This window comes from Triturus cristatus, chromosome 7, assembly GCF_964204655.1.
Source record: "Triturus cristatus chromosome 7, aTriCri1.1, whole genome shotgun sequence".
Lineage (NCBI taxonomy): Eukaryota > Metazoa > Chordata > Amphibia > Caudata > Salamandridae > Triturus > Triturus cristatus.
The window spans coordinates 954352438-954379624 of record NC_140590.1 but is presented as its reverse complement, the minus strand read 5'-3'; the positions used below and the strand labels follow the sequence as shown (position 1 = coordinate 954379624).

The 27187-nt window shown below is 40.8% G+C and overlaps 1 protein-coding gene across 1 annotated transcript in view; it reads right to left on the bottom strand.

The window, feature by feature from the left end:
* Window positions 1–27187, bottom strand: part of SEC24A (SEC24 homolog A, COPII component) — a 595056-nt gene that overhangs the window by 447914 nt on the left and 119955 nt on the right. Inside the window, exons 3-5 of the mRNA XM_085617984.1 lie at window positions 21815–21988; window positions 8765–8845; window positions 7976–8136 (exon numbers count right to left, since the gene is read on the bottom strand). Coding sequence (XP_085474110.1) covers window positions 7976–8136; window positions 8765–8845; window positions 21815–21988 — 416 coding nt within the window. The remainder of the gene's footprint in view (window positions 1–7975; window positions 8137–8764; window positions 8846–21814; window positions 21989–27187) is intronic.

Genomic DNA, 27187 nt, shown 5'->3' with positions numbered 1-27187 from the left:
CCTCACTGTGGGTCCATGGCCAGCTCATCTCGGAGACTCTGGGCCACTGAGTGAAGTTGCAGTCTATATCTCTGCCCCTCACCTTTCACCATCCTAAATCTTTGCTGCGGCGGGGCGCTCTGTAGCTATGTTTACCTGTTTCTCAGGACCCACACAATTAAAAGCTTCAGAGCGGTCAGTGCCCCCCCCCCACTCTTTTTTAGTGGGGTTTCTTCTAGCTGCCTTAGGTGCAAGATGTTGAGTGATGTTATGGCGGTAGGGAGGAGCCCCTCAGCTACGTGTCCTTCATCTTTCATGATCAGGCCATGACATGACATTTTCTATTTAAAAGTGTTCATTTTATTTTCAAGTAATGCTTCATCCAACAGCTCCTCAGGTTTTGTCCAAACTCGGCTAGATGTCATTACGCTTACTAATAGAAATGAACGAGACTATATACAAGACCTGGACGGGCGCATAATCGACCAGTAGATTCAACACTCAGGATACTGGCCAGACAAATCAGTGCTTTTGGGGTTTGCTGGACAATTTATGCAATGGTGGACTGTAGGGGAGTAGGATCTGCACTTATGTTGCCCCCACTTTTTTTCTGATGTTAACACGGGTTTCTGGCTATAGTCAGGCTGGGTCCCTGCTAATCAGGGCCCCAGTCTCCCTGTTCTCTCTAAACAACTTGGAGTGCATATTAGATGCACTAGTGATAGGATATAGCGGTGCCTTATGAGCCCCTAGTATATGGTACCTTGGGTATCAAGGGCATAAGTACTTCACAGGCCTACCAGGGGCTGAAGCATGTATTATGCCACCCCTGGGAAGCAGACTAAATCTGACACCTCAGGCCTGCTACTGCAGCCTGGGTGAGGTAGTGTTAGCACTCCTCACAGAGGTATAGGTTCCTTTATCTCACCATACACACACATATAAACCTATCCGTCACCCCTACAGCAGGCCCTATCAATCCTGAGGGCAGGGTGCTTGGTTTACAATGTGAGGGGGCGCCTCTGCCTGAGCAGGGCCCCTCTGCAGCTGGCAGGGTCTATTCCATGTGGCTGTTTGTGGATGCGGTTAAACCATATACTCTTAAGTGCATTATAACCTACCGGTAAATGCTAACTTTGGAATGACTGCATCAAAACATGTCGTGTTTGGTGTCGCACAACTTGGAATCATACCCCCGCACCAGTAACTGATGTGGGAGTATGATCCCACCCTTCTAGAGGGAACGGCATGTACCCACTGTGGAAACACGGTAGAAATCTGATAGAGCCCTGGCATCACAAAATGGATGCCACCAGCACAGACACTGGGCTGCCCTCCTGCTGCTGACAAACTCGCAGTGGAGGAGGCCCAACAATAGGCATCCTGTCACAGGGATGGGTCAACACCTTCCAAACAGGATTTAGTGTATTGGAGCTGGGTGGGTGCATTCTTAAGAGTTCTTTGAAGTCCTGCACTGGGGGAGCAGTAGGCTCCTCTGTGCATATGCCAGCTCAAACCGGTTCAGGGGCTACCAGCCCCTGCTCTGGCGCGAAACTGGACAAAGGGAAGTGGGTGTAACCACCCACCTCCCTGACCCTCCTAGAGAAGTGGTCATAGAGCTAGTCCCTCCCTTTCTTTTACTATAAGATAGGTACACCTTGCCATTGCAAGTTAGATATCCCTGGACGACGCTTTACAAGAAGAATCCTGGCCCTTAGACATTCCACTACCTTTGGAAGACAGAAGAATCTCCCTTGGAGTCAAGGAGTGACTCCTCTGCTTGGCAGGCACCAAAAACTTGAATCAACGGTCGCAAACTTTCCCGCTCCCGCCGGAGTCCGAAGTCCCTGTAGCCCCAGAAGTGGATTTCCTGACTTCGACGGCCATTGTGAGTCTCCAGCAGAGCTGAGGCAAGTGGACCCCCCGAGTGACGAGGAACTGCAATACCTGGGAACCGTGCACTATTGTCGAGTGCAACCCCTTCACGACGTTTTACGAACCTGTGCTTTGGACCATTTGTGGCCCAAGCCTCAAGCAGGTTGTGCAGCGAAAATCAGAGGCCTACCCCGTCCCGAGTGACCGTGGGCTCCTGTGCAGCATTTCCTCACGAGGAGTCTTCGCAATCCCTTGCCCGTTGGCTTGTGGGTCCCCGGAAGACTTTAACGAAGCAAAGGGCTCCCCTGGTTGCTCCAGGCCTACCCTCGCTGGGTGAGTCCCTCAGACCTTGCTGGTTTGCCCCATTGACTTTATTCACTTTTCACGAGACTTGCTGTTGCCAAGGCTTGTTGGCTCCAATCCGGTTGCCGACACCGCAGTAAGCTGCAGACGTCGTGGGACACTCCGAATCCAGCTGCTGGTCATCGTCGATCTCTCCTGGACCTCGTGGGCGAAGAGTCAAAATACCCTCAAGCACCTGAAATCACCCGACACCCGTGGGAATCCATCTTCCTGGCCCCAGGTCACTGGCAAGTGACTGTGAACACTGTCCCTTCTGCTTTCAGGTCATCTTCAATCCAGCCTTGGATGCCACCGGACACTTCTTCAGTCTTCGCAAGCAGCAAATCTTCTTTGGCTTCCATAGAAAACAGCGACGTGACCAGACACCAAAAGACACCTATGCACCCGGCTTTCCTGGGTGAGGTAACTCGTGCACTTCGGTGCCCTAGTGTGTGTTGGCCCTCAAATTACTTACTTTGTAAGTGGCTTGCTTGTAGACTTCCTCGAAGTACCCTAAAACTTTAAAAATCCAACCACGACTTGCTCCATTGTAATCAATAGGGAACCCGCAGCTGTGTTCTCACACTGCATGCGTCTCCCGTGGGTCTGTTACTTACCTGCTTTTGCTGCATTAGTGAAGCCCCAGCGATTCTACAGGCCCTAGGCCTTGTCATTATGCAAGTCGACTTTCCTAAACCTCTTTTTTAGTATATGGTCTGGTACGCCCCTAGGGCCCCAGCCATATATGTGCTTAACTTATTGTGAAACTTTGATATTTGAATGTGTTCCTGGCTTCTAATCTCATAAACAGATTAGTAGAATGTGTCTAGAAATAAATACATCTATATTTGATATATATACCTGTGTGGTGTCCTTTCATTTGGTAATTCAAGAGATTATAAGGTAAAACAAGCTGCTTTACATTCCTCTGAGACTTGGCCTGAAGGCTGCTCTCCACAGTTACCACTAGGATAGCTTTCTTTAAAAGGTTGTCTTAAACCGATCTACCATAAGAGTCGAATTGGACTGGTGCAAGGTGGCCACTATAAGTAGTGACCAGCATATGCCAGGCCAGCTTGGAGAACGACCATGAACACAAGAAAACAAGAGCTTTCGCATTTGGTGACCCACAGATTTCTTTTATCAATTTAAGCATCAACACAGGAGGTGGTCATGCAGATGGGACTTTTCACCAAGAGTCCAAAGTAGGATTCTGCACCACAAATTGAAGTGACTGGATGTGATGGCTTTGATCTTCCAGCCATCCAGTAAGGACATTTAGCCATGCCACAACCCTGCATTAACCTTTTAAAAGAAGAGGCCTTATACCAGACCCTCATAGGCGTTCAAGTGGAATACATTTTGCATCTGGTCTACCCTACAACATGCAAAGAAGAAACAGCATAACCCTAACTCCTAGATGTGTCAAAGACAGCTTGCCATTTCTTTCCACAAACATTTACTCCGTCTTTATTCTAACATGATCGCAAAATATTTTTCTCAGGAGTGATTGTTTTTACCTACACAAGAGGTAGAAATGTCAGACAATCTATTAAAAGCAAAAACTGTACACATTAACTGATTATCCTAGCTTTCACTAGATTCTAAAAATGAGCAAATATCCAATTGTAACTGGTAGTCTTGCAGTATTAAAGGGGAAAACACAATCTTGCATAAAAACCTCAAGATCGGATACTTCAAAATATGGGTTAACGTGATGGTGAATCTGTAGTCTATTTAATAAAAATTCCCACAAGCAAAGGTATCCGTTAATAAGGCACAGATTTGTGATTTAAGGACACTTTCATACATGGTTGCTGCACATGAAACCATTTATAGGCTTGTGGTGGAAGAGTTTTTGCATTACCAAGATTTTGGCTTGTTTTTCCAGTGCTACTCATTCAGCGTTTAGCATTTCTTTTGGGTAGGATTGGTGTCGAGTGTAAGCTTGCACACTGAACTGTAATGAGATGAGGATGACTGAATGGAGACTGGGAAACCAGTGCCCTGTGGAGGTCCAACCACTGATAAAACAACAAGAAATTGCCTAAACCCATACCAGGCCCCTTTCCATGCTACTCTTGTAGACTTCCATGGACCAAAGTAGTTGGGTGTTCCCTCCCTTTCAAGAGAAGGGCTGGTTTGAAAGACAAGCTTGAAGAGGGCTTGTGGTATTGCTTAAAGAATGGTGTCAAAATATTGAGTGAATGTTTGACAGTTAGGACTAAAATAAGTATGGTATATGTGAGCACACAGAACAGAGAAACTGATCACATTCCAGGTTATAGATTACAGAAAAGTCTTAAGCGCCTTGGATGTAAAAGCTCAACCTTAACTACAAATAGAGCATTATGGCATTTACTGCTGTCCAAATTCACTATGGTTGTCTCAGTGCTAAAAGAAAGACGTACTTACCATTGGGGAACTCATCTTCCCAATGACAAAGGTGTATGTATGATGTCCAGAATAAATAATATGTCCTGTAAGGAGTCGATTCAGTTGAACCCAGCTAACTGAACCATCTACTAATGAAGTTTCTGAATTTGTTCACTGAGAAAGTGACAAAAGTGGGTTTTAGGTCTGACTTGACAGTGCAGCTGTCGCCCTACTATATGTTATTAAAAAAAAATAAGTACTGCAGAGAGGGACTGTGGCTCTGCCCTGACGTTGGTTCATCTGAGTACAGCTTTTGATTTTCATAAGCTGTGTGCTTCCACAGAAAGAGCGATTACACTTCAACCAGCAGTATTTTTTTTTTTTCAAATCCAAAGGCCTGATCAAGGCTCTTTATAAAGCAAAGGTATTGTATTTGACAGTTCGATCACACACATCCCACTGTGATGGATGGAGTTAGCCTTTTAAGAGCACATAAATGTATTTTGTAACACAAAATATCACAGATTAACTCTGTAGGCAATGATTTTTGTGTTGATTACCCCATTAAAAACCACACACACACAGAAGTGCAGAGTGTAATATGTTATTTTTTCGACTATGAAGCACACGAGGTGAAGTATGTAATCTGTAAAACAGTAAAAAGTGTTTGCCTTGTGACATTTGTGCTGTGGTAATAAACTTGATTATACATTTGCACTGCACTAATAAATGTGCAAATGCGTGGTTATCAGTGTAGTTGCTCTAAATAACAAGAGTTACTGCTATGGCATGCGCATCAGAAAAATGGTGTCACTCACAGGGCACTAGAGTCAATGCAACAGATCCAATAGCTGAATTAACTCCGCTTGATTCCATGATAACATTCAGCATGGGGCAACGGATCAATCCCTTCAACCACTGGCTCTATGCCCTTAGAGCGATCCCATTTTTCTGATCACATGTACATCTATTTGAAAAGGGGTGAGCTTCAGTGCCAAGATTGCCAGGCCAGGACTTCACTTTTCCATTTTTTCCTTTCATTTCTTTTGGTCTCACCTTATTTACATTATTTTTAGAGCATTATACAGCTCTCCAGGCAATGCTAACAGGCTCCTTGCTTGACTTCCATCTCAACTGCAGTGCATCGCATCCAACCAGGCCACAGCCTCTGCACCAGGCCACTGTCATGGAATGGTATTCATCATAGTTTCACTGTTTTACCATTCCAAGATAGTTAACACATTGGATCTAAACGTGGCAGCTATGCTGGTATTTCAGAACAATGAAACACCATGTACAATACCACTATGTTTAATTTTATTATTGCTAGCATACAGCTCTAATATTAAAGCAGCAGCACAATTTATTTTTCTAATTTTATTATTTTAATTTATCATACATGCTGAGTTTGTATTTGAATTTATTGCGGCTGTGTAAATGGATAAATGCAAGTATGGACACAAGTGATGAGTGAGAGCATGTAGGATGACTTATTAAATGTCTAAACCCATGACTGACTGCGGAGGCACTTACGCTTAAAAGACAGACATATCATGGCATTGCCACGGTTTGTTACGTTATTCAGATGAAAAATATATTAAAGACCTGATGTAGTGTTAACTAATGATGCAAAAGCCCAAAGTAGCAAAAGGACAGACTTTCCTTTTGCTAATGTTTTATGTACATTTAGTACAAGTTTTATATTCACAAGTATTGTCCTCGGTTAATTGAAATGGAGGACGTACATCACAACTCAGATACACTGAACTGTAATTGTGCACAATGTCCTAAAGAAAGCGGTGAAGAACATTACATTGTTACCAGTTATGAGAGTGACATCAGGCCACCATTGAATGAACTTCCAGATAATTATGGAAAAGGGGCACTTCGGAACCTTATTTCAGAACAATCATACTTGGCAGGTTACACCGATAGCATAACCCATGTTATGAAGTTTCTTTTATTAATACTAAGTGGCCTGCTTCACCATCAACAAGAACTCAGATTGCATGCCCTCTCATCAGAAGAGAGCCATTACCAAAGAGGACTATAAAGATTCTGCCATTACGATGTTAAATCTATAACATGGTGATTAAATCCAATAGAAGTAGTTTGAAGGATTAGGAAATAGGAACACAATGCTCGATTGTCCTATATGAATGACAGATGAGTGAAGTCTGGTGATTCTGTGCATACAATCATGGGACTGGGCGTTTCACTTAAGATCTGGGGGTTAAACTATAGCACTATCTAAAAGCCTTATATTTCTTGTAAACAAAGGGCTATTACTGCAATGAAATCCATCACAGGTGCTTCTGTGTGATGCAATCTACATCTCACCCTCTTTTATTTGGACCCTGGCTTGGCTGGGACAGGGGAAAGAAGAGTTGGCGATTTTCCGAATCACTTGGCACGCATTTCACAGCAAACTGATGATTTAATGCTGAGATCAGGTTTTTATTTTTAAAAGTAATGGAGAAATGTGACCCGTTAAAACACAGGGATACTGACAAGTCAGCTTTGGCAGCTACCCAAGACCAGATCAAATCTAAGGGCAGATTCTTCTGACTTGCCAGATACAAACAAATTAGAAATGGCGAAAGTAGGCCCCTATGTGAGAACCTCTCTTTCAGACCTACAATCACAGCAATACTGGATTACCAATGTGGACTCCGATGTGTTATCAGACTATTTGTAGCTTAGGTTGTACCAATGATCGTTGTGAAAATGTATTTCAATACGGAAAGGGAGTGCGAAGAGTGAAATTGTGAGCCAATTATGCGCAGCATCAACCAAAAGCCTGGTTTGTATAAAGGCGAAGATATTGTATTCTAAATATGTTTTAAACTGTAGATTACAGTTGGGATGGCCTTTACACTTTGCATGGGGAGGGTAAGAGGGCTCAAACTGGGCTGGGGCACTACTAATGCTCTGGGAATTAAAGTAGCGACATTTATAATAGTTACAGAAATACCGGTTAATGGACATGATCATACCAGAACAAGAAAACCGGTATAAGGGCTGATCCACAGAAGCAAGACTTTACAAAGTGTATAAGCCTACGACTTTATTGTTGTATCGTCAACAAATGTATATTTTATGCTTTTGGTTGACTGCAGTTTTGATTATTAACTTTACATTCTAAACTAAGCACCACTAAGCCTGCTTAATTTAACTTATTTTCAGTTTTTGTTATAAACATGTCACTTGTGCTTTTTGCATCAAGTTTTAGCATCTTGTTTAGGCTTTGAATATGTATGCTTCGGTCTTGCAATGATTGGGGAGATGCTGTACAAGGTCTACATAAATGTCACAATGAATTTGTTCTCCAAAAAAGATTTATTCAATGTATAAATAAGCACAAGTGGATTGATAAAGGCACGATGTGCAAGGGACAGTTTACCTGGGGGTACTGCTGTGGTCCTCCAGGGTACTGCTGCTGGGACACAGGTCGTTGTCCTTGAGTGGCAGACTGGGGTACCTTCTGGTAACCTGGCGGATACGAATGTCCAACTGTTCTGTTCATTTTCGTATTCTGGGATGGTGGTGGAAGCTGTGCTGATACTAAATGTCAAGTGGTAACATAAAACAGATTTCAAAATTCAAGTTGTGAATACTGTGCATGACAACTATAATTGTTTTAAGCTTCTTGATACAACATCTTTAATTCAAGGTGTAGATTTATTTATCCTGTAGAATGATTTTGGATTCAAACGATTTTAATAATTCATTATCCCCAGTCAAAATCTTAAGACTAAATTACATTGAATACATTGGAAAAGGTCTTGTATCACTTTGCTTTCGATATTCTCTCCAAATAAAGATGATCACAATTTGTGGGCTAAATTAGATTTTTTTTACCACACCAATAATTCTGCTCAATAAAATACACAATACAAGGCAGTCAAACTTAAAAAAACATTGCAGAAGGCCTCATTGTCGTCTGCTGATGAAAAACGGTGTGGCTTAGTCCCATTTGGTGTGGTTGCTAGATAATCAAACCCATCACTGGCTTGTCACTCTGATAGTTAAGGGAGGGCTAAGGAGATTTTTTTACCCAAATTTACAAACTGTAACTAAAAATTTCACTTCTGTGTCTTTTGTTCCAGAAATGCCAACTACAGAACATAGTTGGAGTGTCAGGTAATTTCCCTAAAACAAACACTTGCAACATTACAGTACTAATTCTTACCCATGTATCCCCCTCCTTCAATTGCATCATAGCTGTTTTGCAATGAAGATCCGTCACTCACACTTGACACAGGAACTGCCCCTAAAAACAAATAGCAGTTTATGAATTTCACATAGAAGACTTTGAAAAGCTTAAACATAGTGCTTAGTAAAATCTAAATCCATATAAAATGTTTAGATACCTTCTACAGAGATAAATAGTTCAACAACTATGTGTCCTAGCTGATTTTACTCTCAGTAGGCCTGCAAAAACAGATTTCACACAATGAAAAACAATGCACAAACAGTTTCTGGTCATTGGATCTTGAACAAGCTTCAGGAAATTGCATCCTTGAGGAAGAGGGGGCATTTTTCTCTCTCTACCCTAAGTCTTCTGATAGGGACAAGTACAAGATAAGATGTCCTAAAGTATCCTGCAGAAATCCTTTGGTAGCACAGATAATCCAACCCTTCTTGGAAGCCATGCTATGTGCACCATTTCTTTAGATAGCCTTTTCAGTCACAATTAAAATTTAGGGACCAATTCACAAACAAAAACATAGTACATGCACACCTGTGCTCGCAGGGAAAGGAGTACGACATATGGGAATTTACAAAATTCCCAATAGTATGTATATAAAGCTGTGACAGTCACAACTATCCAGGCTTATTCCTGGGAAAATCTTGGTATGCCAACGATGTGGAGTTGTATGCACAGTACAACTGTGAACTGGGTATGCCAATGCCTATGTGCAATTCCACACTTAATTTGTGTTTTCCCATGCATGCAGAACCCCCATTCCCTACTCCACCATTTAGTATGGGCATGATGAGTTTCTTAACCATCTTGGAAAGGTATTTACGCGGAACTTTACTTATATCAAAGGTTTGGAGCGCAATTTATGAACACTCTAGACTAACCATGTCTTGTAATGCCTACTTCCCATTCCTTCTGGGGCGTTTCTCCACGCGATTACAGTAGCAGCATACAAATATGCTGGAATAAATGGATTTGCACCATTTAGGTAACATTTTGCGAGTGCTAGCAAATGTAAATCATGTCATTATAAGCTGTAAAATTATGTTTGAAGCTGAAAATCTCAGTCTACCAGGTTCCTGGTGTTCAGCAAGCCAAAGAAGCAACACCGCTCTGGCTTCACAGTTTACATCAGAAAGACGAAAAGGTGAACTACTTCTGGTAAGAGTATAGACCGACTTTGGTCGGCTAACATTTCTCTGAGAAACACTTTATCACAGTTCACTTCAAACATGTACTTTAACACATCACTCTTACTACAGTTATGAGTATTGCTTAAAGTAACAGCTGGGATGTTGCCAGATAATATGCAAAGTAGGGTACAACAGACACAGGTTACACATACAAAATTGTTGCTGAAGTGGTGTAACCATCCTGCTACGACTGCAACATCCGAGAAATGAAAAGAAAAAAAAAATGAATCAAGAAACAGAACTTTTTTGTTAAAAATAATTTAACAAACAGATCATGTGGTGAATGGTCACAAGACAGTAAAAGCCATGTACAAAAGACATCTCTGAGGAGTCTATGCAGTGGCGCTATGTGTTATCTGACTTTCTCACTGGTTTAGTCAGTGGAGTTTTAAACATGACTTGCATTATAAACGCCTATTATAAGCTCCCTACAACTGTGTGAAGCGATCCGGTCCATTGCACATAACTGAATTTAGATCATATTGGGCTAAAATGTTAATTCATGTTTGATAACAATTTTAAAAAAGTCTTTTAAGTACTACTGAGTCATTCCATGGCTCACATCATACCTAAACAGTAACTAAAAGCAAGAATAACCGATTTCATTCTTCTCACTACCTTGAACTGTGACCTAACTCAAGGATGTACATTTTTAGGTGACATAAGGAGTACGTATATCAACGCTATTTATGCTATGCACCATGAGCCATCTCAGAGATATCGCCTAAAGATTACACAAGTAATTAAGAAAAGTAATTTTAGATCTACTTAGCTGAAAGTGGCTTCCTTAAAGTTCTCACACAAGTAAACAAATGCCAGGACCACCTACAGCAGATGACGTAAAAGTGTTCCAGGTATTAAGAGGTATATGACAGAGGTTCACCTGCAAAGCCCAGACAAATGGACCTTTTCCCAACCTTATTCAATAACCCAGTCACATTACCTCCCTCAAGCAAGACTCTGGGGGTCTACCTGTAGGGAGTTTAACTATCTAAAATTAGCCAGACGAGCATTTTTCTTGGCAGAGGCACCTGAAAGGAACATTCCTCTATGGTGGCACAGAACTGCATGCTGAGTTGCTGGGTAATGTGAAAGGCAAACTTGGCTAGAGAAAAGCCCTTTGTTACAGACAGTTTTCAGAAGGTCAGCAAGGTACAGAAGGCTAAAAACATGGCCTTTGGTCAGCCGCACAACAGGAGCTATTAAGCAGAACCTACCATGAAACTGTGCTGTTTTATGAAAATCCTACAAATCTGCATATGCCTCACTGGTGCAGCAACCAAAATTTCCAGCTATGTTTCTTATAAGCATATTCAATCCATAGGCCTTCACCAGTCGCTATAAAAGACTCCAAACTGTACCATTTGTAAAATTGCATAAAACACATTTTTCAGGAAAGCAATGAAAATCAGAGTAAATTAAATTTCAAGCACTGACAGGATAAACGACTGAGTTAAGAAGGTACTTTTTAAAATCCACAGATTGGTAACGGATCCAAAGATTGGCACACAACTCTCAATTCAGGTCTACAAACCAGACCATACCACTAGGTGACACCTCAGAGAGGAAAGCATGTCCCTGTTGATGAACGTAATGTGTACTGGGAATGCTAAAAACCGTGTGTAGCTCTGGGGAACTATCCTGTTTTTCAGCTTCAACAACAAACTATGGTTATCCATAGTTTTTACATAATCAACCGTGGATGAATTATTTTTTCAAAAATGTTCAGCGCATATGTGAATGGGTTTAAGCATCTCAACCAAAATGAAAGAAAACCAGGGAGAAGCGCCTTTAAAGGGTCAAAATCTAAAATTCCAAACAGCCCCTAGGTAGTCCTAACTTAAAAGAACATGGGTGTAAGAAAGAAGATAGGCAGTGGGTAATTTTCAATAGACTAAGAAATAGGACATCTGCACCTGAAATTTCTAGGTGAAATAAATCTAGATGAAATAAAAGGGCACATTCAATCTGTAGTTCTTAGATTATTCGTTTGATCTCTCCGATATCCATTTTGTGTGATTTAGAAAGTACTTTTACTATCAACTCAAAGTCCAAACAGTAGTGTATTTTAATAAATATTGACTGAAGGATCCCAATTTCACTTTGCACATATAAAACTAAAACTTAGAAATCTGAACTAAGAAGTTTTAAATGTATATGCACCAAAAACTAAATGAAATATGTATTTTCAAATCAGTGTGCCTGAATTTATGTAAGTGAGGAAAAGCAAACGTTGGTACAAACTGTTTCCACTGCAAAGCCTTTTGGGAAGTTGGCAGGTGACCTACAGAACCTTCTTGTAAAGTTGGCCACCAATTAAAGAATTTTACTGGTGCCTTCAAGGTGTGGAAGGGGAAATTAAGAGTCATGTACACTGACCCAACCTTGACCATTTCTATAGTGGATGAATAATACAATTAAACCAGTTTGCCATGTTACATGGTAATGAACTAGTTGCAGTTTAAAAGATCATCGACTGGAATGTGTCCACTTCATGTGTCCATTTTTTTGAACAGTGAAACAGTTAGAAAGACTGACTTCGGCACTCCCCAGCAACAAGCTTGAGGTCTATTAGACCTCAGATTCTGGATTCCAATATGAGGCCTAGGAGTCTTTCACACACTGGTTGGCCAGTACAAAAATCTGTACAGAATATCCTTTCATGATTTGTAGCATCCTGAAATTGTGTGCGAACCCACATCAGTAACAAAGACAGCTGTTATCTCTCTCAAAGGAGTGGAATGTTCTTGTAATGAAGAAAGTCCAAGGGATGGTGTCCCTCAAGACTTAAGTGGAACTTTCAGAAATCCTTTTCATGGATAGAGTCTGGTATAAATAAAAATACCAGCTTATATTGGAGACTGAGTTTGAGAAGCACAAAAGCCTCCAGGAGATGGTGTCAGGATAGTCCAGATGGCCAGACAGTAGATGCATGAAGATATATGTTAAACCCCCAAAAAAGACCTAAAGAGATATTTCAGTTATCTAGGTTAGATGGATCTGCATGTAGTTAAAGGTCTAGCTGTTGGATGAGTACCTGGAAGGTGAGTAGAGAAACAATTGAGAAACCAACAAAATCACAAAAGAAACATCTCTAGTCCTAAAGTTCCCGTCTCTACAGAATTAAAATTATGATCATTCAAAGGAGACTCGATCCAAGAAGTATGCATCTGTTTCAGCACTGTAGACGGTAGAACTATCAAAAGAGGGTTTCCAACAAGCCTCAGTATTCTGTAAGCACTGTAGTACTTTCTGCAGAAAAGCAAAAGTGTTGTTTTCAGTTGCACATTAGCTTCTAAGGAAAAAAAAGGATTCTGATTTAATCAGAAAGGGTGTGAGGTAAAGTATTTCACCGCATGCTGCAGAGGGTTCACCGCAAATGATGAAGGCATACCGAGATGTGGAAAAATGTGATTAGAAGTAAAGGCTGTAACACAGAAATAAGTACACATTGGAGGAATGGGGGCTAAGGCATGATGGTGTACACATGCATTTAGAAAATAAAATACATTAAACAGACAGTTTCCATTAGAGTCCACCACAAACTACCGGACATGCTTTAACACTGAAGGCTCTGAAGCAATAGTAAAAAATGCTTTTCACGGAAAGGATACTGAATATCCAGCACCATTTTGTAGAAGTGGTGAGATAAAACCGTAAAAAATAAAAAATGGCCTAAAACAATAGACGTGCTAGGCAGTCGTTAATGGTCAATAAACGGCATATTTCTTTGATGCTCTTTGAAAGATTTCGAGGTGGTTGGACCAATTTTATCTTTGAGGCTGTCCAATCTCAGAAAAGAAGCATGAGTGATGTGAATAGCTATTAAACACAGTGTTATAAGTACAAATTACCTAAAGAGATTGGTTGGTTTGTCAGACTAAATACATCTACACTGTCAGGAAGATTGCAGAGGCTGCCCTTTTTCTTTTTTTGTTCTTGCTAGAGAAAAACCTGTCACACCTCCAGGCAGAGGCAGCTCATCAGTGATTGTGGACACTTGATAACAAAGGCCTTCACCTGACCAACAAGATCCACTTACATCAAATGCAGGTATCTCAGCAGGCAATGTTCAGGAATTTCAAATCCCATGCAGAAAGCATGTAGCTGAATGTGGAATGAGTCCCCTGCAAAATCATCCATTCTTAGTAACGGAAGTGCCGAAAGAAGGTAAAGATCCTTGCCAGGAGTTTTCTACCTGTTTGGGTAATAGACTGAATCTGTTTTTATGACTTATGTCTTTATTGTTATTGTTTTTATACAGTGTAACTGTGAGGAATGCCACTTAATAGTGCTTCAAGACAAACCTTGCAAAATATAGAGATATGCGTGGGTAGGAGAAAAGAGGAGAAGCACATCAAGTTGATGGTTACACCATTTTGGGAGACTTAGGGGACCAGCACCCTATGAATAATTGAGGCTTAAGCATTTTCAACACAGTGTACAGTTCCTAGCCCTCTCTGCGCTAACAAAAAAGCTAATTATAACAAGGCAGAGAGAAGCTGAAATGTAATTAATTTGGATTTGGTTAGTTAATACAACCAACAAAAAACTACATATTCTGCTAATCACAAATTGATCATAAAATATAATCAATGAATTGGAAAGGAGTACTTTGTAGCTCAAAGGAAAGGAGGTGATTATTCCTCTGTTACCAATAAGGAATTGTGGTAGCAATAAGGAATCTTGACAGCCCTGTACTCAATATTGCACAGTGGAAGGGGTTTTTCTCCCCAGGGAGGTTCTCTCCTGGTTCTTTCTTATTCAGTCACCCTTAAAACCATGATCAAAATTGGAACGCTTCCCAAGAATCCAGGGACTGAATGTACACAGAGTTCTCTGCTACCCACCTCAGAATATATAATGGACGACTGAGGTCACAGTGAGAAACTATAGTTTTTTTTTTCTTTTTAATTTTTAAGGAGCAATTCCACTTTGCAGTTCTTTTCACAGTTAGTCATTTTAGGTGTGTAACTTTCACAGTGATAGCACAGAAATCACAGGAACACTTAACACAAAAACAAATTTTCGAGCCATGAGAGATACAACCGCTAAGGAAGCATCACCACTAAATATTAGAAGATATTCATTAATAGGTACGACTAGATGTAGAGACAATTGCTCCTGGATGCCCAATTTTTAAGGGTAGAAAAGACCTTGTGAATTTTTCCACACAGCCTTCACAATTCACTTACAAAGCTTGCATTAAAATACATTTAGAAATTAAGTCCTCAAGTGCTTCAAATGCGGTGGCCAACTATAAACCCCAGAGTAGCCCGTTTTGTACCTGTGCAGGAGCACAACCACAACGGCACACAGCTCAGCTGGAATCAACTGCTGCATGCAGGTTTGCATACATCTATTAATAGCTAAAGTATAGAGTGCTGCTTTAGGATTCCTTGGAGGAACCCTAGCTCCCCCAGGGTTTGAGAGGAAACAGAAATAGAAGGCCTGCCGTATATCCTCAAATAACTTCTTTCTGTCATGTTCAGAGGCTACCAAACTGATGTTCCAATCGGGCATGTGTTACTAATAGCACAACCTAAATAAACCGAAAGCTGCACAAGTTTCAACTTAATCGCCCTACTGAAGGTGAATTTCATCATTAGTCCCGGAATCGTACACCACGAATCCCACGAGATGCTCACGCTGCACACTGAACAAACCAGAGCATTTGTCAATAAGGATTGTTTGACTTCTGAAAACCAATGACGCCAAAGCAAGGGGTATTTATTACCACTGAACACAAATGTTGAACTCTGGAAGATGGTCAGTTTTAGTGCAACAGAGCACAATGGTCTCAAGCTTTGCAACATAGCCAGGTTAGGGCCAGGTTCTACATGGGAAAGTACATTGAACTTAAGTTTAAAAAAATGAGAACGAGATGGTGGCGAGAAGAAAACGGATGCAAACAATTGTGATCTGAATGGGAGGGCAACGTTTTAAAGCCTGGGATACTCCACACTATGGCTGTTGGCACACTGGGATGAAATACTATAGTGTAATACTGTTTGCAAGTTAAAAGCATATCTAAATCAAATCCACTATCAGACCGTCACAGCAGAGGTCCCATGCTCAAAATCAAAACTAAAAGCAGAATTGTCCGAACTTGAATCAGCCCTGCTATGACTGTACTTAACCTATGCCAGCTTTGAGAACCTCAGGGCGGTTTCACATCTAAAGATTATCTTAGATCAAAAATATTTACAAGTGAGGTGCAGAAAATCAGATTTGGACAGGAAGGGGGAAAGGGCAGTGCCAGGCCACATTACAACCAATACATTAAACCAGAATTGGCAAAGACAACAGTACAGACATGCATTTTCAGCTATCAGCCACACCTGCAGGGTTTGCTCTGCTGGGTTTGCTCCGCCTTTAATATGCTACCTTGTGCACCATGTACAGTGGCACTGAGATGCTGTCGTGTGATGACCATAGCTGGAATTGTATCAAGAGGCACAGTCTGTGTTCTACCACCTCTTACCTTTGCTGGTGTACCTTTCCTTCTCAGACTTAAGTGCACTATGTTCTCACTGTCCAATTTCCTGCTAAACTGAGATTAGTAATATTATGTTGAACTGCCATATTAATTACGGTACTGTCACAGCGACTGCTTTGCCTTTGATGGCCCTTCTCTGTGTTGTGTGAGTTAACAATAACAGAACCCTTTTGGCTCCTTGATGGACTCTGTAGAACTGTGAAGCAAGTACTAAGAGTGTGGTGAAGTAAATGCAATTTTAGAATGTTGAGTTCCGAGTTACACGCAGACTATTAAAGGTGTGTAATACCAAACTCAATGTGTGGCGTAGTCATTGGCTGGTGCCCAGGCTAGGGAGGACGATGCACTCAGTGTTCTTATCTGTGGTACATATGGATATCGGTCTGTCGGCTCCGTCTAGGTTGATAATCCCTCCTATGGCAATGAACCTGTTATGCCTATGTATATTACTTCCTATTCTCCAAGTACATAAGCTAGAACTGTTTGAAAGGTCTTTGGGTATACACTCCGAGCATAAAACACCTTCATTTTACTAGTGGATAGTTCTCCTCCTCCCAGTTTTTAAACTAGGCCATTGCATGAAATCGTTGTTTCTACAATGTATACCCACCCTAAGCCAGTGCATGCACTCTTCCAAATCATTTTCTGGGGATGTACAGATCTAACATTAGACCCTAATGAGTTTGCTATTTCAATTTAATCCTAATCTGAAACTAGTGAAAGAAAGCCTGATTTACCTAAGTGAGATTAAAGGGAGTTCTTCCCCCAAGAAAAAGATAAGGAAAGTGTGTGCCACCTGTGCATTTGACAGCACATTTTGAGTTAAAAGCTTAAGGTTTACAAGGTAATTCTGAAGGGGTATGTTTAAAATATTTATATACTTGTATGAGCCCCCATCTTTTGTGGTAGCAAATATTACTTGAGGCATAGTAGAGTACATATTGTCACGCTGCACTGTGCTCAAACTAACACTCATCATTCCTGCTCCCATGGCTGCCAGGCCACTACATCAACAGGTAAGCACTGATTGGTGGATGACATGGTTTATTTAACAACAACAGAGACTGCAAAATTAAAACTCAAATCAAACGGAAATCCTTGAGCAATCTGTTTTTGTACAACTGTTTTATATATAAAATGTATGTGGATTTAATTAATATATATGGCATATTTGACCACTTTTTTGCAGCAAACCAATGGCATAGAAAAGCATAATCTACAGGAACTATGAAAAATTGAAAATATTTCACATTCCCTGTGAAATGCAGATTGCATAATCATAACTACATACCCAAAACCTCTCCTACTAGGATAATGTAGCAACATCTGCAATTAATGTGGCTAATTCGCTAAATCCACAATTATGCAGTAACCAAGGCAACCACAGTATCGCCTCAAGCCACTGGCCCTCACTTGTGCTTTTTGACATACAATTTATTCTCGAAATGTATACAAAAGCGAATCATTTTATTTCCAATTTGTTAGCTGCACTTTGAAGAAAACTGCTTTTTCAAATGGACTTCCTCAAAATAAACACATAAAATTAAAAAAATATTTATACATATAGGGTAACAGGTGTTTTTGACTGCGTGGCTGTCACCAGAACCTCTAGGATCAATACCCAGTTACCTGTTATGTATTCTCTCCATCGATAGAAACGAGCAGATGCATAAAGTGTAACATGCTATTTATTAGCATTGTTGAGTGTGGGAAGGGGGCTCATGTCTCACGCGAGGAGTAACGATGGTTCTCACGTCCCTCCACAAAGGTGATCAACAGCATTTCACACTCTGCATGTATGGTTTATGCCATGCTTATTTTTTTTTATATACGCATCTGTTCAAAAAAGGTGTTTAAACAAAAGCAGAATGTGATTGTGTAATGATATTCAATAGGCCTTGTGACAAGCAAAGTTCCCTGTGTTAAAAACGAAACATGTAATCTGTGAGGCAGTAAATAATGTTCGTGCATGTCTATCATGTGTGAACTGTGATAATGAGATGGAATTTGACCTTTGCTTTGTAGTAATAAAAGACAATCTGTGTTTGATAATATAGTTGCTCTAAATAATACGCAAATGACCTACATTTGTTTTCATTGATTAGGCATACATAGATTTATGCCAGGTGTGCGAGTTTGGGTGTATTATACGGTACAGTCGAGCAACTTACCGTGTAATACACTCGCAAAAACTGTCTTGGCTCATTTGCAGAACTCTGGGAAGCTATGTCTTCGAGCAATAAGGCTTAAACAGAGGAATTACTGTAAAACATTTAACAGCACCAAACAATGAAATAAGAAAGCTACAAAACACAAAAGAAATCGGACAACAATTTATAAATAAATTATATTTTTATGAATTTTTAGGGTGCAAGATAAGCAAAATCACAGCTTTTTAAAGAAAACTTACATTTCAGTTTAACCGCAAACTAGCATTGGTAACCATAAGGTTTGTAAACTTTTGAAATGTTTTAGTGAGTGGTGTTCAACTACTCCAGCCCGACTGAGGCAACCAAATACAACATCAATATGGTCTGGGGGGGCCAATAAAAAGTATTTAGGCATAACTGGCCACCAAAGCGTTCTCCAGTCTAGTTCTCAACCTTACAGCAGTACACTTCAATGCAGTGGTCCTGATGTAATGGATGCAGGAGATGGAGGATGCTCAAAAATGATTGGGTGCTGTGCAGTTGAGGGGTATGTCTTTGCGGTTATTCCTCGCTCCATGGGTCAGTTGGGGCGACTTTGGCCACAGAATTCGGGATCTCTTAATGTCCTCTGTGTCAGGAGAAGGCCAGCTGCTGCTGGTCTACTGGTCTCTGTCCACAGCGATCCCAGAAATATTCTTTGGACGCAAGCTGGTGTCCTTCTTGGGTGAAGAACCTGTACTCTGAAAACACTCCCTGGTCTGGTAGACTTGGTGCAACTTTTGGCCATCGAAGATGGGTCTCTTGGGACTCCAAGCGGCAGTCAGTGGTGACCCTTCTGAAGTGCCTACAGACAGAGTTAGACTAGTTCAGCTTTGATGGCCCAGGAGCTGGTTCCAGGGGGTAACCAGACTCATGGAGTCACTTCTTTGGTCTGGGGCTTGACAGCAAATTTCTCAAGCCAGGAGCCACAGGCACAGTCCTCTCTTTGCTAGCCCAAAGTGTGTCAGGTGAAGTCCAGGATACAGTGGAGCTTCTTTGCCAAGTATATGGGTCAGCAGGGCAGTCTTCTCTAGTCCTTTCCACAGTTCTGGCGTGAACAGAGGGCCAGGGTGCCATATTTATGCCCAGAAAGTGCCCTGGGAGGATGATGTGGTCACTGGTCAATGGGCTACCAGGTCCCCTCCTGTTTTGCGATGAGTTTCCGGCTATATGTGGCAAATCCATTTCCAGTAGTTAGTTTGAGAATTAAAAATCAACATAGGTTAAAAATGCAAAAGGCAGAGACAATAGAAGAATCTTTATAGTATTCCCAGTTTTCGTTTGCCACACTTTCTTGTTTCTCTGTTTGGTTGTACTAAGGTCCGTAAATCTATTAATGCAAAAGTTCCAAAATTAGCTAGGTGAACACAGAGTTTCCCCTGTTCAGGCTCCAACTACTTTAAGCTTGGTCTGTAATTTGGAAATTTGCAATGGACCTACTTTTTTCCCAGCTAATGAGCGAAGCATAAGGCGCCATTCTTTTAAAAGTATCATACAAATACATAGTACGTGTAGTAACGATTTCTCTGTGGCCCCACAAAGCCTGCAATTTTGATCCCCACCAATTTTTTGCCAAGGTAGAAGGCTGGTCAATGTCCACATGACCAGCACGCATGCTCAGTGGAAACATTCAGTGGGTCATAATTATGTCGGGTGTATACCACCGACAGGCCGTCTGTGGTGGTCAGTCCGACATCATGGGAATAAGTCTGACTGCTGGATTAAAATACCGGCGGTCAGAGCACAGAGATCGGGGGTAGGACCGCCACCTTCGACAGGATCAAAGACCACATCGGGACAGCAGTACAATTAGTAACCCTACCATGGGGGCAGTGCCTGCGCAGGCACCGCTGTAGGGATTAGGATATCCCTTTCCGTCTACCTTTTTCTAGCGGTCTCACCGCCATTAAAAGGCTGCCAGAAAGGCACTTTAGGGGCCCCAAGCAGTGCCCCGTACCCCATGGGCCACTGCTAAGTGGCCTAGGGGGCACATGTAGTGCCGCCACACATTCATGTGACATGTGGTGCCTGGCACACGGAAGTGCAAAAAATGCCTTTTTTACTGCTGCTTCTGCTGCGGCCCTTTTCCTGGGTCGCAGCACAAGCCGCAGTAGAAAAAGTGAGTTTCCGACCACCTACACGGCGGTCTAATCATTATATGCGATTCCTGCTGCAAAGATGGTCGGTCGGTCTGTCGTCTGACCATCGTAATCAGGTCCTCAATTTTTTATGCTGTGTGCAGCAATAGCAGGGAGAATCTCAGCCAGGCTCTGTGCACGTCTTTAAATTGGACGAGTTTGATGGTTTACAGAAGCAAAATATCTAGCGTCCTCATGTGATACAACTATCACGGAATGAAGTGGTTGCTATGGATGCCAAAATAATGTTTCTAAAGCAAACTATACTGTCATATGAGGAAACTTCCCTTAGCTGTCCAAAGCAACATACTCCAATCACTGAAGCCTAGTGTTCTCTTGGAAAGCAATGCCCTGCTAAATCAAGGAGGAGGGTAGGTATCCTGAACATTTTTTCCCAATGCTCCAGTTACTAGAGGGAAAACAGTGTATGCAACAACAAAAACCTTATTCTAAATGACTACCATTTCCGCTTGAAATCAAATTTAAGTAAATAAGCTTTGGGGGTGACTCAACGGGTGGTTCTATCACTTTAGGGTACAGATAAGACTCCCAATCACACCTCCCGGCTACACAAAATGCGGTTCATCCTGGGGATGGAGAAACTGTCCTTGTCTCTAGACCAAAGTTGTACTTCCTATCCTGATAGATGGGCACCTTTTATCCAAATTATTTTCTCTGAATATCGACAGCGGATATGCCCGACCTACCTACGGATATGCAGTTTGATCCCCCATGAGACCGCTGTTAAAGGTTAAGCATTTTCATGTATTCTTCTGTCTCCCCTTCCTACTTTGTGTTAAACTGTGAGGGCAACACTATCTACCATATATCCGCTGTCTTAAGTAGAACTGGGGGTATAGTTTGATGGGTTGTTTTAGTTTATTTAAAAGTGCCTGATTTATTCAGCCTGATTTATTCTCATGCAGTAGTTAGAGGATTGAAATTTAAAACAGTAGATTAAATCATTAAAACAGTAGATTAAATCATAGAAGACAACATTGGAGGATTTGTCTTACCATCCTGGAGAGCAGATGTGTTGGGTGGGTGTTGATGCACAATGCTGCTTTGTGGACCCAGTGGAGGCACAGATGGCCTGTTCACCAACGTTCCATCAATAGGAGGTGGTCCCAGTGGTGGTTTTGCAGGCTGATACGGTAAGCTTAATGGCTGATTCAGCGGCAGAGACGATACTAAAAATAAATCATAATTTTACATTAGAAAAACAGATCATTTACAATGTAAGTTTATAAGATATTTATAATCCAAATTTCGATGGCTGTATTCACACTTAGCAGCATATTGAAAAATCGCAGTTCTCACACCTAACAAGGACTACTTTCAGTCTATAAACGGCCCAAACTCTTCTATCGTACACAACACACAAGGAAGATTGCGTCTCAACACAGATGTGGGCAGAGCATTCTAAAAAGTTGCCCAAGCAGTGTACTTCTAGGTGTTTGCTAATACCGGACACAGGAAAACAGATTAAACCTGTAGTTACGTTAATCAGATTAAGCTACTCACCTGCTGTGGAAAGTTCTGTGCCAATTGCTGTATATTCAGTGTCTGTGAATCGTGTAATCTTAAAGATGGAAGAAGACTGTGCAGAAGGCAACAACAGTAAGCTTGGAATAATTTTATATTTGATCTTTCGCCGAGTTTCATAACACTTAAAAAGTACTGAGCTAGAAAGGAATGCAACAAAATAATGATCCTGGTTTCTGCTGTTGCAACGTACAATTTGGGTTTAAAAACGAAGGAGTCAAAACTAGCCACGTTTTCTTAGAATCCACTTCTCAAAAGTAAACTGAAACTGTAGTTTGCTCATCCACCCTCTTCCCAACTAAGTGAAAAATGTTTTTTTTTTTTACCAAAAAACAACTTGAATAAGAGTCCTCATGAAATGAGAATAATCACCTAGTCCATGATTAGTAAGAAAAGAAAAGTCACCCATTCTTTAATTTCATCTTGGTGGAGTGCTTCCTGGGTGGACTCGGACAAAAACGTCACAATATAAGTTGCTTTGACAAAGCCTCAAAAACAGATAGAAATTCTGGAATCGAAGGAGGGAGTGGAAACATCTGTCCCTAATTCAGGAGGAGAGAATTGGAAATCTCATACAGTCCCTTAGATGCACCCAAGAGATGAGTCACACCCAAGCCCAAATGAATTTCACTTCACTGAAGACAAACCATATGCAACATAGTACAGCCAGAAATTATGATAGCAAGGTTGTCAACAGACGCCTGAAAGAGAAACTGCTATAAACTGCAGACAGCTGATTGGAGAACTTAAGACGGCCTACTAAAGGAGTGCCACCAAAGGCATATATCCCTGAAGACATCATTGATGAACTGCTAAAAAGTGGCAGTAGCTTTACACAAGTCAAAAAGAATGGCTAACTTCATAATAATGCATGTACTTCATTTTAAAGTTTGACTTCTATTCGTCACCTTCCTTAATCCTAACCAGGATGAATGAACCTCACAGGTCAATTGTGTTTTTTTTTTAGAAAACTCTGGAAGAATTTATCTGATTAAATAAGAGAGAAATACGTTTCAATGGATGTCTATTACAAAGTATAATAGCATTGAACTCCTTGCAGTCTATCCAAGGGCTAGAGTAACTATCCAGTTTCAGATTTTAAAAAAAGATGGTTGCCCAAGCGGGAGAAATTGAATGACTAATGAATCCCTTAAGAAGATTCTCCTCTACTAAAAATACTGCCTTTCATTAGGAGCGAGCAGATATATATTTACCCAGTTGGTATCTTTGCTTGAAGTGGTAAAGCAATAGCACAGTCAAAAGCGTAATGGGGTGGTAACGTATTAACCCCTTTTCGCTGAAAACATCTCTAAATTCCTCATAAACTAGTTGGAAATTTTAATTCTCGGTCTTTTTTTCAAGAGTAAAACATTGCAAGGATTGGGATACTTTTACATCAGTTCGGGGCAAACTATACTTTAGACAATTCTTAGAGTTAAGAACTATTTTGAAGTGAAAGGCCAGCATCAAGCACATGGGAACATGGGTGAAGGAACTGCACCATGTGCACAAGACAGCAGGAAACCAGCAGCAAACAAACTCAGACCAAATGGAGCGCCAGGTAAAAAGAACAGCAGCATGAGGAACTAAGAAGAGGCCAGTGCCACATGCACATGAGTGAGGAAGACACACCTACACCATATGTGTGGGTGCACCACACATCCGTCAGGTATAATCTTCGGAGTTTCAGTGAAGAGGAATCAGCGAAGACCAATGGAAATAAACAGATCAGACAAGGAGCAGGAGGATAATAAATGATGTGTGTAATCTGTAACTGAAGGATCGGAATAAAGAGCTCCTACAGCTCAGCAAGCCCTGCCAATTTAAGACCTTTAATAAGGTACTAATTAATATAAAATCAAAATTAGGAGGACAGAAAAACAAGTATAACAAAATGTGATGAGGTTAAGATTTGGATAGATAAATGGAAACACAACGTTGAAGGATAATGTTTAGAGGAAGGAAAGTCCTGTGAATAAGCTAATTACTATTTCACTTTAAAAGACCAGAACCACTTGCGAAGTTGAGTTAATACATTAGGTGATGTTACATGCATAAAGAACTAAATTGTAGTACAAAGTTAAAGTGAGTTTAATAAGGGAATCAAAGTTCTTGATTTAACTAAGAAAACACCTGCTAGTGCCTTGCAGCATTCTACGGATCAAGCAACAAAAAGGCATAAACACTTAGGTCTGGAGTGCTCTCTGTAATGAGTTTTATGGTGCTTACCGCTTTCTTGGCAGCTGCAAGAATAGAAAACAGGAACGCAGGAAAACAGGCTTGGTGACTTTAGGCTTTAACGATTCATTTCAGAGCACTGATCATACAACCATTTGGGAGCACTGTACTTTATTCCAGTCCGGACACTGAATGCATAATTCTTTAACTAGCATACGGAAAAGTACAAATTCTATTAAGGATGCAGAGTTTTGACTATCCAGTGGGATGAGAATGCTTTTATCCTTGTGTGCTAATATTTATTGACAGCGCAGTGTTATTATCTAACTTGCCCACCCTATTCTTTTAATGATAAGGATGTTATTTGTTTCAGGGTTAGAGTCCAAACAGACTTCAGGGAACATGTTCCCTAGGTTTATGGTTATCAACCGAGGTTTCATATCTTGGTTAGAGTAACAGCATCCAAAGAGGAGAAATTCAGAAGAACATAAAAAAACAGGCCCTCGTGCAATGCTTGGAGAAGGTTGCATCTCCAAGTATTGCCTAGAGACGCAACTGGGAAATTTTCCCAGGGTTCTAATTTAACAAACGTTAACTATTTCCTGTTGGCAGTTTTACAACAAACTGAATATTATCCTCACTGCATATAGTCAGAACTTCCTTTACTGCTAGCTATGAAAATATAAATTCTAACTTTTGTAGTATACAACTATAGACAATGTTATTGTTTTTCTTCTATTTGCAGTATGGTCGTGTGGAACTAAAATAACTACACTGAAAGTGGTTCAGTAGGCAGCCAGCAATAAAGTAGTCAGTCAAGGGATGTATTAGTACAGAAAGTAAACCAGCAGAACCGGTATGCAATTACAGACGAGTGACCTGTGACACAAGGATATGTGGTCAGTGATTTGCTACAATCCACAGTGACAGAACACACATCAGAGCTAGCATGTTTTCCACTAGAGACAAGCATTCCTCCTTTCCCACAGCTTATTGTACACGAGGAAAATCAAATTGGTCATGCATTAAGAAGCTCTGCACAGGTGCATTTTCTGCAGTGCTTCCCATCTGTTTTTGTGCAATATTGGCATCGGTCAGCTGTTTATAGTTGATGGATTTGTCATGGCTCACTCTTTCCAGCCTTTTCCATTCTTCTGGATTAGGGCTTGAATTCTCTTGTAGAATTTTGTTGGTTGAGTCTAAACCAGTTGGGGGACATGCATGTTCTTACACGTTCTTGATACGATAATCATGCTAAACGAATACTGAAAAAGCTTGTTTTGTAATGGTTTTGTAAAACTTTGTAACAGAAACTGTTTGTATCATCAGTCTTGTTCATTTTGAATACATCACAAAGCAGAGTGCGTCGTAGTGACTGCCACTAAAGAGAAGTACTTTCTTTCTATCAAAGTGCACATCCTACAAGTGCAGAATGCTAAAACTTAGAGTGATGTTAGTCAATGGTCTAAGTGGATTGGCTCATTTCCCCATGCTGTAGCGGGTAGAAGAAAAATGTGAATGATACAGCAACACAGTTATGGATGAAGAAGGCTAACTTAAAGTCCCTTTAAGTACATTTAATGTACAATTTTATTAAACTGCAAGGCACTCGTCAATCTTTAAAAAAAATTATAGAAAAGTAAAAATGTTCTAGGCTCAAATGCACATGTTGCATTAGAGTCCCTAGCACTGGATGGAATTGCTTTGCGTGGGGAACTGCTCGTTTTGAGAAGGGCAGCATGCAGACACTCGCAGTGAAGTTAGGCAGCGGCTGAAGTGGGCTGACCCATTTAAAGATGCTGTATAGTGGATGGACGAATAATGTGAAGGACACAATGACAGACCAATGAATGAAGAGGGCTAGCTGAAAACCCATAGAAGTATTTTACACGTATAATTTTAGAAAAATCAAAAAGTCTTTACTAACGACCGACGTAAAAATCTGTGTGGCTGGACATAGTATTTGCTTTTACACAGAGCTCATCATGTTAACATAGCCCACACTCTGATATCTTGTTATACACATTATTCTTTTGCTATACTTTCTACTAGAACATTCGAAGCTAGCACAGCATAATAGAATGTTAGAGTAAAAGCCAAAAGATGTAGGTTTAACATAAGCAATCAGTATAAAGATTTCTGCACCTTTCCAAGAAAATATAAGCAGTCAAAATTGCTCTAGAAGGCAAGTTACAAACATACAGCCTGTCGAGGGTTATTACCAGAATTGTCATAATCAACATTGGGAGAGGATGTAGCCTTAGAGCTAGGGCGGTCGACCTCGAAGCTGGGGAACCAGGATTGAGTCTCGGCAACAACGCTAAACATCCTGTGATTCTGGGCAAATCACTTAATCTACCCGGGCTTAACAAAAATCAATGTGTCCTTCTGTAACGGAAATGGTGCTCATGTAAAGCGCGCTGATACCCGATGTCTCGGGTCTAGTTCACACTATATAAAACAAAAAAAAATCCTAGTCAAATATTTATTCTAACAGAATTCACTATAATCTCATTAAAAAAAATATATAATTTGTTTACTGTGGTCACAGGCAAGAGTGACTTTCTTTAGATGCTTTAAAAACAAAGCTTTCTGAGCCATCTAGGGCATCATCTTTGAGAATACAAGCAAGTTGAGATACAATAAGTACGTGACCAGGCATACTG